Below are 14,089 nucleotides of genomic sequence, written 5' to 3'. Positions count from 1 at the left end.
GGTCAAGTTTCAGTCTTTTACATGTGGTTATCTAGTTCTCCCAGCACCATTTGTTGAATAGGGATTCTTTTCTCCAGTGTATGCTTTTGTTAGTTTTGTCAAAGATCAGATGGCAAGTAGGAGACAGGTTTCATCTCTTGATTTTCTATTCTGTTCCATATGTCTCTATTTTTGTGCCAGTACTATGCTGTTTTGATAAATGTGCATTTGTAATATAGCCTGAAATCTGTTAGGGTGATGCCTCTACCTTTGGTTTTATTACTAGGGAATAGCCTTAGCTATACAGGGTTTTTTCTGGTTCCATACAAAACAAAGTATTATTTGTTCCAGTTCTTAAAAATATGGTGTTGGTACTTTAATGAGGATTACATTGAATCTATATTGCTTTGGGTAGAATAGACATTTTGACAATGTTTATTCTTCCCAGCCAATAGCATGGTATGTTCTTCCATTTGTTAGTGTCTTCTGCAGTTTCTTTTCTTAGGGTTTCATAATTGTATTTGAAAAGATCTTCCACATCTTTTGTTAGTTATATTCCTAAATATTTCATTTTCTTTGAAGCTACTACTGTGAAGGGAATTGTGTCCTTGATTTGCTTCTTGACTTGGCTGTTACTGGCATATTCAAAGGCTACTGATATGTTGACATCGATTTTATACCCTGAGATATTACTGTATTTCCTGATGACTTCCAGGAGTTTTGTGTTTGAGTCTCTGGGGTTTTCTAAGTATAATGTCATATCATTAGCAAAGGGGGAGAATTTGACCTCCTCTGCTCCCAGTTGGATGCCCTTTATATGTTTCTCTTGCCTAATTGTATTGGCTAGAACTTTCAGAACTATGTTGAATTAGTAGTGGCAATACTAGACATGCTTGTCTGGTTCCAGTTCTAAGTGAAAAAGCTTTCATTTTTACTCCATTCAGTATGATGTTAGCTGTGGGTTTGTTATAAATAGCTTCAGCCAGCTTAAGAAATGTGCCACCTATGCCTATTTTCTTAAGTGTTCTTGTTAGAAAAGGATGGTGGGTTTTTTCAAATGCTTTTCCTGCATCTATTTAGAAGATCATAGGGTCTTTTTTTTTTTTTTTGCTTCTATTGATATATTACATTTATGGATTTGCATTTGTTAAACCAGCCTTGTATCCCTTAGATGAAGCCTACTTGATCATGATGTATAATTTTTCTCATGTGTAGCTGCATTCTATTAGCCAAGATATTGCTGAGTATTTTTGCATCAATATTCATTAGTGAAGTTGGTCTGTAGTTCTTCTTGGTTGGGTCCTTTCCTGGTCTTTCCTGGTTTTGGAATCAAGGTGATGTTTGCTTCACAGAACATGTTGTAGAAGGTTCCTTCCTTCTCAGTGTTTTCAAATATGTTCTGAAATATAAGTACAGGCTCATCTTTGAAGGTTTGATAGAATTCTGATATGAAGCCATCTGGTCCCGCGCTTTTTGTTGTTGTTGTTGGAAGCTTTTTTATTGTCTCTGTAATCTCAGTGCTGGATATTGGTCTGTTTAAGAGATCTATTTCTTCCTGTTTATGTTTAGGAAGATGGTGTGATTCCAAGTATTAGTCCATTTCCTCCACATTGTCAAATTTCTGGGCATAGAGTTTTGGGCAGTCGACAGAAATAATCTCTTGTATCTCTGTGGCATCACTTGTTATTTCCCCCCCTTTTCATTTCTGATTAAGGTTATTAGAGATTTTACTTTTCTATTTCTGGTTAATCTGGCCAATGGTTTATCATTTTATCTTTTCAAAGAACCAACTTTTTGTTTCATTTCTTTTCTGAATGATTCTTTTATTTTCAATTTTATTTCTGATTTAATTATTTCTTTTCTTCTGCTTGGGATTGAATTGCTCTTTTCCATTTCTTTAAGATGATTCATTAAGTTGTCGATGTGCTCTCTTTCTGTTTTTCGGATGTAGGCATCTAATGTGATAAATTTCCCCCTTGGGGCTTCTTTTGCAATGTCCCACAGGTTTTGTAGCTTGTGTCTTCATCCATGTTATGCTCAAGGAAGTTAATGATTTCTTTATCTCTTCCTTGACCCAATTGTCATTCGATGTTAGGTTGTTTAATATCCATGCTTTTGTGTATGGGTGACAGTTTTCATATATATTTTTTTTTTTTTTTTGTAGAGACAGAGTCTCACCTTATCGCCCTCAGTAGAGTGCCGTGGCATCACACAGCTCACAGCAACCTCCAAATCCTTGGGCTTAGGCGATTCTCTTGACTCAGCCTCCCAAGTAGCTGGGACTACAGGTGCCCGCCACAACGCCCGGCTATTTTTTTGTTGCAGTTTGGCCGGGGCTGGGCTTGAACCCACCACCCTCGGCATATGGGGCCGGTGCCCTACCCGCTGAGCCACAGGCGCCACCCAGGGGGTGACAGTTTTTGTTGGAGTTGAGTTCCACCTTTATTGCCTTGTGGTCTGAGAAGATACAAGGTAAAATTTCAATTCTTTTGATTTTGTTGAGGTTTGATTTGTGACCTAGAATATGATCTATTTTGGGGAATGTTCCATGGACCAACGAGAAGAATGTATATTCTTTAGCTTTGGGATGAAGTGTTTTGTATATGTCTATTAAGCACAGTTTTTCTAGGATAATGTTTAAGTCCCTTGTGTCTATGTTTAGTTTCTGTTTAGAGTATCTGTCTAGCTCTTTTTTTTTTTTTGTGGTTTTTGGCCGGGGCTGGGTTTGAACCCGCCACCTCCGGCATATGGGACCGACGCCCTACTCCTTGAGCCACAGGTGCCACCCCTGTCCAGCTCTTAAGAGGAGTGTTAAAGTCCCCTACTGTTATTGTGTTGTAGGATATCATATTGCTCAGACTAATTATGGTCTGTTTCAAGAATCTGGGAAAGTTAAGTTGGGTGCATAAATATTTAGAATTGAAATGTCTTCTTGTCGTATTTTTCTTTTTTTTTTTTATTAAATCATAACTGTATACAATGATATGATTATGGGGCATCATACACTCACTTCATAAACCATTTGACACATTTTTATCACAGTGGTTAACATAGCCTTTCCAGCGTTATCTCAGTTACTATGCCAAAACATTTACATTCTACATTTACCAAGTTTCGCAAATACCCCTGTAATATGCACCACAGGTGTGATCCCACCGATTCCCCTCCCTCTACCCACCCCCCCCTTTCCCACCTCCCCCTATTGTTAAGTTGTAGCTGGGTTATAGCTTTCATGTGAGAGTCCCAAATTAGTTTCATAGTAGGGCTGTGTACATTGGGTATTTTTTCTTCCATTCTTGGGATACTTTACTAAGAAGAATATGTTCCAGCTCCATCCATGTAAACATGAAAGAGGTAAAGTCTCCCTTGACCAATATGAAGTGTCCATCTTTGTCTTTTTTAACTTCAGTTGCTTTAAATCTACTTGTATCTGAAAATAAGATTGCAACCACCCTCCTTTCTTCTGTTTCCCATTTTCCTGAAAAATTGTTTTCCATCCCTTAACCCTGAGTTTCACTTTGTCTTTCAAGCCTAGGTGTGTTTCCTGCAGGTAGCAAATGGATGGTTTGTGTTTTTTTTTATCCAATCAGCCAGCCTATGCCTCTTCAGTGGGGTGTCAAGCCATTAGCATTTATTGAGGTAATTGATAAGTGTGGTGGAGTTCTATTCATCTTATATTGTGAAAGTCCATTGCTTAGTTTTATCTTTTGCATCATTGGGGAAGCTAGTTTTTATCCTATAGTTTCTGAGTATTTCGTTTGTTGGTCATCCATTGTGCTGGTCAGTGTGTAGGATAGGTCTAAGTATTTCCTGGAGAGCTGGTTTTGTTGTGGCAAACTTCATCAATGTTTGCATATCAAGAGATTTGATTTCTCCATCAACTTTAAAGCTTAGCTTAGCAGGATATAGAATTCTGCACTGAAAATTGTTTCAAGTAGATTAAAGACAGATGACCATTCTCTTCTGGTTTAAGAAGTTTCATTTGAGAAGTCTACAGTTACCCTAATGAATTTCCCACTGTAGCTCAATTGGTGCTTACTCCTGGCAGCTTGCAGAATCTTCTCTTTCATCTTGACTTTAGACAGGTTGATCACAATGTGTCTTGGAGAAGCTGTTTTTTGGTTGAGATGACCCAGAGTTTAATATCCCTCTGAAAGGGGTGTGTCAGAATCTTTGGTGATATTTGGGAAATTTTCATTTATTTTATCCTCTAATAGGGCTTCCATTCTTCTGGGGGGTTCTTCTTTCCCTGGAATACCTATAACTTGTATGTTTGAATGCTTTATGAAGTGCCATAATTCTGTCAGTGAACATTCTGCTTTCACTCTTTTTCTGACTCTTGAACTGTCTATCTCAAGAGCTTTGTCCTCTACCTCTGAGATTCTTTCTTCTGCATTGTCTAATCTGTTATCGATACTTTCTATTGTGTGTTTAAGTTCCCTGATGGACTGTTTCAATTCCTTAAGCTCTGCTATATCCTTTCTGTAGTCTTCATATCATTCATCTCTTATTTGAGTCTGTTTTTGGATTTCCTTTTAGTTATTTTTCACTTTCTCAGCAATTTCTTTCATTATTTTTACCATCCATATTTTTTTATTAAGTTTGTACATAGATCATAAATACATTTATGCCATTATGGGATTCGATGTGTTGATTTTTTTGTACAAATTGGAGTGCTTACATCCTACTAATCAACATAGCCTTCACCTCATTTACCCAATTACAGCATTAAGACATTTGTGTTCTACACCTGATAGATCCCACTTGTACTTGCAATAAGCTCCATAGGTGTGGTTCTCCTCTACCGACCCACCCCCTTCTCTTCCCCTCTCCCTCCCCTTCCCTCCTTCATCTTAGACTATAGTTGTGTTTCATCTTTCATATGCAAGTGTGAGTGATTATAAATTGGTTTCACAGTAGTACTGAGTACATTGGATTTTTTTTCCATTCCTAAGATACTTTACTAAGAAGAATATTTTCCAGCTCCATCCATGTAAACATAAAAGAGGTAAAGTCTCCGTTTTTTAAATGCTGCATAGTATTCCATGGTATACATATTCCACAATTTATTAATCCATTAATGGGTCGATGGGCACTTGGGCTTCTTCCATGACTTGGTAATTATGAATTGAGCTGCAGTGAACAATCTGGTGCAGATATCTTTATTGTCAAATGATTTTTGGTCCTTTTGGATATACACCTAGAAGAGGAATTGCAGGATCAAATGGCAGGTCTATTTAGATCCCTGAGTGTTCTCCAAACTTCCTTCCAAGAGGAACGTACTAGCTTGCATTCCCACCAGCAGTTCGGAAGTGTTTCCTTTTCTCCACATCCACGCTAGCATCTATAGTGTTGAGATTTTGTGGTGTGGGCTACTCTTACTGGAGTTATATGGTATCTCAGAGTGGTTTTGGTTTGCATTTCTCTGATGATTAAAGATGATGAGCATTTTTTCATGTGTCTGTAGACCATATGCCTGTCTTCTTCAGAGAAGCTTCTGTTCATGTCTCTTGCCCACAATGAAATGGGATCACTTGTTTTTTTCTTAGTAATAAGTTTGAGTTCTCTGTGGATTCTGGTTATTAGACCTTTGTCAGAAATATAACTTGCAAAAATCCTCTCCCATTCTGATGACTGTCTATTTGCTTTATTTACTTAGTGTGTTCTTGGCAGTGCAGAAGATTTTTAATTTGATCACATCCCAGTAATGTATTTTTGATGTTGCTTCAATTGCCCGGGGTGTCCTCCTCATAAAGTATTCTCCCAGGCCAATTTTTTCAAGTGTTTCCCCTGTACTCTCTCTAAGAATTTTTATAGTTTTATGTCTTAAGTTTAAGCTCTTTAACCAGTGAGAGTGAACCATGGCTCACAGGACATGCTAGCCCCAGTGCCTGACACTTGGTAAGCATTCAGTAAATATTTATTGACTAAAAGTGGCAGAAAGGCACAAGCCCAGACATGCCTTGAAATATCCATGTGACCAAAAGCCAAACTCAGGTGGACTTTGCTTGGATATAGTGATCTAAGCAGAAACTGAGTTGCCTAACTGGCTTATTGTACCCTCAATGAATCCCCAACAATAAAAGAAAAAAAAAAAAAAGAAACTGAGTTGCCTTATTTATTATGGAGCTGTAAATGTAGTCCAGAGCAGCCTGTGTGGGGAGCCCCTAGGTCACCTTGGGGTGATGCTAGCTCATGGCTTGGCCTAAGAGCCAGAGAGGGGCATCACCAGTTGCTCTTCCTGAGAGACAAAGAGGTTGGCGGGGCCTAGGGGAAGGGCTAGAAAAGAGAATGTGGTGTCAGCCTGTAATTTCCAAGGATGGTGGGAATGGTTACTGGTGGAAGGAGCCAAATAGGGAAGAAACTACCTTTTGCATGGGCACAAGGGCCAGGCTCTTCTTGAAGTTACTGGGCCTTGGGTTTACAGGATGCCCAAGCTGAGGAGGAGATTAAACAAGAAATGAACACACTGCAGCAGAAGCTGAATGAGCAGCAGAGTGTGCTTCAGCGTATTGCTGCCCCCAACATGAAGGCCATGGAAAAACTGGAAAGTGTCCGAGACAAGTTTCAGGAAACCTCAGATGGTAAGATTTTCCCTTCTACTTGGGCCTAAGACGAGGGCAAGAGGCTAGAGGTAGGGAACAGGCCAAGGGTATATTACAACAACTCCTGTTTTTACGTGTTTCCTTACTTAAAAATCCCAGGAGCTCTAAACAGTAGGAATTACCACACCTACTTTGTCAAGTAGAAAACTGCTGAGGTTCTGAGAGAATAAATGACCTGTATGAGGTCATACATCTGGTTACTATTAGAGCCCAGAGAGGAATCCATGTTTATATGGCTCCATGCCCATGTTTCTTACTCTACACTAATATCTATTGGCCAGCCCCACTGGACAGGTCCTTGGGGGACCCTGTTCAGGCATTCCTTTCTCTGGAATGCCCCTACTCTTTATTCTCATTTGCAGGTCATTCTTGCCAGAGTGCAGTCCTCGGCCTTGGCAGAGCCAGGGCACTAAGAAATCATTTGTCTTTTCTTTCTGGCAGAGTTTGAGGCAGCTCGAAAGCGAGCAAAGAAGGCCAAGCAGGCATTTGAACAGATCAAGAAGGAACGCTTTGACCGCTTCAATGCTTGTTTTGAATCTGTGGCTACCAACATTGATGAGATCTATAAGGCCCTGTCCCGCAACAGCAGTGCACAGGTAGGCTGGAGCACCTTATCCAACCAGCTTACCTTTCCATGCTCAGTTCACCTTCCCTCTAGGTTTCCTGTCCCTTTCTCCATTCAGACTCAAATCCCAATACTGATCCATCTGCTTTCCCTAGGCATTCCTGGGCCCTGAGAACCCTGAGGAACCCTACTTAGATGGCATCAATTACAACTGCGTGGCTCCTGGGAAACGCTTCCGGCCTATGGACAATTTGTCAGGCGGGGAGAAGACAGTGGCAGCTCTAGCTCTACTCTTTGCCATCCATAGGTAAGGCTGGGGCCTCAGGGCAGTTGGCAGAGGGACTAAACTGAGGCCACCAGGGCCTCAGGGGTCCAAGGATATACAGAGATCTGCAGAGGTGATGTTCTTATGGAATCTGGATTGTGTCCCTGTTCCACGTCTACTATAGTGTATTTGGCCTTGGTTTTCCTGGACTTGTCTTCCCTATCCACTCAGCTTGTCCTCACTGGTCCCTGCATGTATTAATTCCTACCCACAGGCTTTTGCTCATGTGGTTGCTGGCTTTTTGCAAATCTAACTTGACTGTCACCTTCCACCCCTTCACACCTCCTGTTTTCCTCCCTTCCCTCTAGGAAGCCCTCCTTAACCACTGTGGTATACCCTGACTTACCCCTCCTAAAAGCTAGTAGTACTTGAATCTGACTTCCATAACTTCGTGCTTGATTGTATAGTTTTATTTTGCAAACATTTCTTTTTTTTTTTTTTTCTTTTTGAGACAGTCTCACTTTCTTGCCTCTGGTAGAATACCGTGGCATCATAGCACACAGCAACCTCAAACTCTTGGGCTAAAACAATCCTTTTGCCTCAGCCTCCCAAGTAGCCTCCCAGGTGCCTACCACAACACCTGGCTATTTTTTGAGACGGGGTCTCACTCTTGTTCAGGCTTGTCTTGAACTCATGAGCTCAAGCTATCCACCCGCCTCGGCCTCCCAGAGTGCTAGAATTATAGGTGTGCGCCACCTCACCCAGCTGCAAGCATTTCTGGAGTGCTGCTCTGTACCAGACCCAGCATTGTGGAGAAATGAGGGATGCAGATGTATTAGACATGGTCTCTAGCCTGTAGGAACTCACGGTTTAGTTAAAACCAGATGCATAAACATGTATATATGGGTGCTGTGGATACAGAGAGGAGGTACATGTAAGCTAGTGTGCGAAGAAGTGTGGATAGGCCAGGGAAGGCTTTTTTAAGTTTTAAGGGGAAGTGACATTTGAGCAGGATATCTAAAGGATAAGTAGAAGTTTGCCAGGGCGACTGGCGGGCATTCTAGACTAAGCGTGGAGCACATGCAGGGATAAGGATACATGACAGAGCATGTTGCATGTTACAATGGGGTGGACCTCTAGGTAGCTTGTTCATTATGACTAGAGCCTAGGCCAATTTTATCTCCCCAGCCAGACTGGGATCTCCTGACAGGACAGTGTCTCACAGTTCTTCAGGATCCTAGAGCACAGGGCGCCAGTGCAGAGAGGAGGGCTCAGTTGGTGTATTGGCTTTTAGTGTCATAAGCAACATTAACGTGGGGTTTTTATTCTCTGAAGTAGGTGGGGGAGCCGACCTGAATGATGGGCCCTGGGGCTATCCCACCCGACCTTGCCACCCCCTTCTCCACCTCAGTGTCAGTTCACCTACTGCTTTCCTTCCCAGCTACAAGCCAGCCCCCTTCTTTGTCCTGGATGAGATCGATGCTGCCTTGGATAACACCAACATTGGCAAGGTAGGTGCAAGGAAAGTGGGACCTGGGAGGGAGGCTACCATGTCAGGACTGGGTTTCAGAGACCAACTCCAGAGTATGCCCTAGCAGTTCCTGCTGCCTACTCTCTTGCCTGGGAGGCTGGGCCTAGGGTCATCTACTCCATAATAGTCAGTATCCTCCTTTTCTCAGCCTTTCTCCTACCCTCCACCCCATACCCTACTCTCTCTGCCTCTGTTTGTGACTGAAAAATAGAAGGGAGTGAGTGATAGGGCTTTAGCCCTACTGAGTGCCTGGCGGCCCCTCCCACAGGTGGCAAATTACATCAAGGAGCAGTCGACTTGCAACTTCCAGGCCATTGTCATCTCTCTCAAGGAGGAGTTCTACACCAAGGCTGAGAGCCTCATTGGAGTCTATCCTGAGGTAGGGCAGGCCTGGCTGAGGAGCCAGCCCCAAGCCCTGCCTGACTTCCCAGGGCAGGAAGGGAAGACTGCAGTGGAGGGGTAAGAGGGTGAGTGAGCATAGGGAGTCAGGTTCTGAATAGCCATCTGGGCTTGTTGGAGCCCTACCCTGGAGGCTTAGCCAGCCAAACCAGGCAGGGCTATTACATTTGGGGATAGGTTGAAAGGCCAGGCAAAGGCAGCCAGACAGTGGGAAAAGGAGGAGAGGGCAGAAGTAGACAGGGAGAGAAGGCACATGGGAATGAGCACATCCTCTCACACTCAGAGAGAACCATTTCTTGAGCTTTGGGCAGGTATATAGAGTGGAGGGTTTAAGGCACTAGCCCCTTCCTAAATCTCTTCTTAAACAATTTTATTTTTCTTGTTTTCCCTTCTTCAGCAAGGGGATTGTGTGATCAGCAAAGTCCTGACCTTCGACCTCACCAAGTACCCAGATACCAACCCTAACCCCAATGAACAGTAGCAATACTTCCCTTCTGCCCTGTCTGGATACCTAAACTGCCCCTCTCCCAATTGCTGGACATTTGGCTCCCAACCTTCTCCTACCTCCTGGCCCTTTTTGATGTAGTCATGGGATTTAAGCACTGCTATAAGCATGAAGAGGAACAGAGGTGATGTTAGTTCTGGAGCAAAAATTCCTGAGCGACAGCAAGAATTGGCCTGGTCTCTGGAAGGAAGTGCCGAGGTGAACGGGGCCTTCTATCCATTCCCCACCCCCTTGTGAGCCTCCTCCCTCATTACCCATACTCATAAATCCCTCAGGCCCCTTGCCCACTTTGTGTGTGGATATGTATGTGTGTATATGTGTGTTGGCATGTGTGCATGTAGGTGTGTTTGCAAAATAATAAGACTGGAGATCTGTTTTAGAAGGAACCTAGGCTGAATTTGATTCCAAGAGAATTTAGGATGACAGTACCCCCAGAGCTAGGCAAGGTACTCTGGATGTCATAGGAGTGTTAGGCAGTAGCCTGAAACTGCCTTCATTCACTCATTCGTGTATTCGTCAAACACATAGTGAACACCCTGTTAGACTCTGTGCTTGGAATACAGAGCTAAATCAGACATGATCACTACCCTCCTGGTAAGGAGATATAATGAGATCATGAATTACTGTAGTTGATTGGCTTCCTGGAGAAAGTCACATTTGACCTGGACCTTGACAAATTGGTAGCATTTGGTCAGGCACTAGGAGTATAGCCTGGGCTCTAGGGAAAGACACATGGATTCTGATCCCACTTTTTTCACATACTTGTTGTTTGACCTTAAGCAAGTCATTTGACCTTTCTGTGCCTCAGTTTCCTTATCTGTAAAATGAGGCTAAAAATATTGCCTACCTCATAGGGTTTATTGATGTCCAGCTCCTCACTGGTGGCCTTATCCTTTCTTGGAGCCCACTAGGTGCCAACCCCTTCAAATATAAGCATTATACCTGGCCCTCTGAGGTTTTCTGATCCCAGCTATTAGGGACAGAAGGAGTCAGGTTCCAAATATGGGAGGCGCTTAATGCCCTGGTTACTGGGAAAGTTCCAGGGCAATAATGGGGTGTACCTTACTAAGTGGAGGTCCTGAAGAAACCTATAGCTTCAACCATGTATGATAACCAGATGCCTGGGCCCCAACCTGGGTTGTGAGGAAATAGGGGGAAAGTAACCTGGACCACATCCCAGGCTAACATGGGTGAGATTCCTTTTGGGAACTAACCTCATGAGTTACAAGGACCATGCAGAGGCAGCAAAGCCTGGTTCAATGAGTTTAGCCTTCACTCATTCACATAGCACTGTCAAATTTCTGTCTTATCCTAATTTGTATATTGCTTTTTAAAAGTTAAATCAGTTCTAATTACCCAAGTAATGCATGAATTCATCTTTTAGGAAATTAGATTATTATAGGTAAAGATAGCCTCATTCGACTACCAACTGTTTTCCCTCCTGATGCCCTTTAATGGTTACATTTGTTGTATTTCCACCTAGACTTTGTTTTAAAACTTTTACATACATTCATGAATTCATTGACAAAACTTTAATTAAATGGTGTATTGTATTGTTCTGCAATTTGCTTCTTTAACAATGTTTTTGAGATCTGTGCATGTTATAGATCAGTCCATCCTCTAAAAGTTGTATGGATTGCCATCATGTGACTAGATGGACATTAGGACTGTTTTCAGTTTCTTGCTGTTACAAAATACTACACAGGAGCATCCCTATGCCTGTGTGAAAGTATGTCTGTGTAAGTTTCATCCCTATGCCTGTGTGAAAGTGTCTGTGAAAGTTTACCTAAGGTTGATTACTGAAAGTGGAATTGCTGAGTCATAGGATGTCTATATATTTGTTTTTAATAGATACTTCAAATTGCCCTCCTGTACTATTTACTCAGTATTTTTCTTAAGGTGATCTGAGGTCTAACATTGTTACTACACCAGTGTCACCCTAAGTAGTGATGTTCTTGAAATCTTAGATTTGACGTGCTAATTATGTATTTTCCTAAAACATATTAAAATACATAACTATCAAAATTAATTTGTGTCCAACCAAAGAAGTTACATATCACCACTGGTACATTTGCTATAATTTGGCAAATTCTGGCATATGTGGAAGAACACAATTTGGGGGTCAGACTTCGTTCAAATTGTAGCTGTAGAAACTTGGGCAAGTTTTACTTCACCTTTGAGCTGCAGTTTCCTCATCTATAAAAGATGATGAACACCTACCTTGCAGCCATGTAGGGAAGATTAAATGAAATAAATTTGAAGCAATTTGGCTGATACCTAGATCACTACAGCCCTTTAAAGGTAGCCATTGCTATTCTCCTTTCTTTACAGATGAGGAAACTGAGGCCAGGAAAGGGTAAGTGACCTATGTACCTGGTAAAAGGCTGGGTTTGAATCCAGGTCCTCTGAGTCATCCTAGTGCTTTGTTTACTATAAAGTTCATTATCAACCTTGGCTGTATATCAGAATAAATAATGAAGCTTTTTCTTTTTCCTTTGTAAGACTCAAGTATATACATAAGTAAAAAGTCAAATAGTATACAAGGGCTTATAATGAGAAGCATCAATTTCCTGCTGCACCCCCACATCCAAAGGATGTGGAGCTCTTTAAAAATAAATTGTTCTGGTCTTACCTCTGGAAATTTGATTCAGTAGGAGTAGATAATAAGCTGGATAACTAACCCCTACCTCACAAGATGAGAAGATTCATGAGATGCCTTAGGCTAAGACCCTGGCACACAGGAATATAAGTGCTGCAAAGGAGCTTTGAGCACTTAAGTCCTGAGGATCCAGGAGGTGAGATGACTTGTCCAAGATTCCAGTGGTTTAGTAGTAGAGCCTAGACTTCCACTTGGATCTACTTATTGTTTACCCTTCGCTCTTTCCTATCATGCTCCACCACCTCCTGTCATTGCAGGGCAGCATACATCAGTGAAGGCTGTGCTCAGACAGCCAGACACCAGGGAATGCTTGCGAGAGCAATCTGGATCCGAGTAGAATCCCTAGGGCTTGTTGAACTAGTACTAGTTTAATTCGCTTGTACTGTGCACCTAGTATTCTTGGTATAGGGAGTTGAAGAGTGTCCTGTAACAGTATCTACCTTTAATTGGGCACTTCAACCTGGAAATCACAGTGCTATACTCCAGAAACACAAAGAGGAATCAAAGTTTTACCCTGCTTTTAAGGAGCTCACTGTCTAGTTGGGGAGGTAATTTGAAAAACAACAACATGGGTGGTGCTTGTGGCTCAAGGAGGGCACTGGCCCCATGTACTGGGGGTGGTGGGTTCAAACCCAGCCCCATCCAAAAAAAAAAAAAAAAGTCATTGATAATACGGTGCAATTAGCACTCTGATAGGCACACAGGAGGGACATCTAGGTTAGGCAAAGATTCGGGAAAGCATCCTCTAGTCCAATGGTTATCAACATTTTTTATCTCACAGCATACTTGAACTTATAGTTAAACTAATGTAGCACAATTAAATTATGTTGATCAAAAAAAAGTTTAAAAAGAATATACTTACTGTGCTTTGAACCTCTCGGAAATAATCTAATTGTTTTTAAAAATGGTTGTGGCACACTCAAGATCCTCTCACATCATACCAGTTAAAAATCAACTGTGCCTGAAATAAATCTTGAGGGACTGGTGGAAATTAGTTGAGGAAGTAGAAGAAATTTCCAGGTAGTGGAAAACAGTATGCAAAAAGACCTGAAGACAAGAAACAGCAAAGCAATGCTGAAGCATAAAGATTCTTGGGGTAGAGGAAGAGTAATAAGAAAAGCTAGAGAGGTAGTCAGGAACCAGATTGGAAGAGAATTGTAAATGCCTGGTTACAGAGTTCAGACATGTTTTGTGGGACTGTGGTTTCCAAACTGGCTGTATACCAGAAACAAGTAGAGCGTACTGGGCCCCAACCTCTAAAAATGCATGTGTCTGGGGTGAGGTCTTGGATTCTTGAATGCTTATAAAGGTCGCCATATGACTAGGGTACAGCCAGATATGAGAACTGTGGCTTAAAGGCAGTAGGGAAGCCATGAAACTGTTAAGCAGGGGGACTCCAGATCTGAATCTAAGCTGTTTCTAGCCAACCAGCCAGTGTGGAAATGAATTAAGTTGGATGTTTATGCCATATGTACCTATGCCTGTGCTTTGCTACTCAACTTTTCACACTATTATATTTACTTATTTTGTGCATTAATAAACTATAAGGATGGGCCTCAGGATGTCTTGCTTACCAGTATA

At 41.9% G+C, this 14,089-nt stretch overlaps 1 protein-coding gene across 1 annotated transcript in view; it reads left to right on the top strand.

Moving 5' to 3' along the window:
• Nucleotides 1–10,228, top strand: part of SMC1A (structural maintenance of chromosomes 1A) — a 39,888-nt gene extending 29,660 nt beyond the window's left edge. The window contains exons 20-25 of the mRNA XM_053579449.1: nucleotides 6,407–6,563; nucleotides 7,026–7,180; nucleotides 7,305–7,456; nucleotides 8,856–8,925; nucleotides 9,214–9,324; nucleotides 9,742–10,228. Coding sequence (XP_053435424.1) covers nucleotides 6,407–6,563; nucleotides 7,026–7,180; nucleotides 7,305–7,456; nucleotides 8,856–8,925; nucleotides 9,214–9,324; nucleotides 9,742–9,825 — 729 coding nt within the window. The 3' untranslated portion in view covers nucleotides 9,826–10,228. The remainder of the gene's footprint in view (nucleotides 1–6,406; nucleotides 6,564–7,025; nucleotides 7,181–7,304; nucleotides 7,457–8,855; nucleotides 8,926–9,213; nucleotides 9,325–9,741) is intronic.
• The last annotated feature ends 3,861 nt before the right edge of the window (nucleotides 10,229–14,089 follow it).

This window comes from Nycticebus coucang, chromosome X (assembly GCF_027406575.1).
Source record: "Nycticebus coucang isolate mNycCou1 chromosome X, mNycCou1.pri, whole genome shotgun sequence".
Classification (NCBI taxonomy): domain Eukaryota; kingdom Metazoa; phylum Chordata; class Mammalia; order Primates; family Lorisidae; genus Nycticebus; species Nycticebus coucang.
The sequence above is the reverse complement of the archived record's forward strand: the minus strand, read 5'-3'. Positions and strand labels throughout refer to the sequence as shown.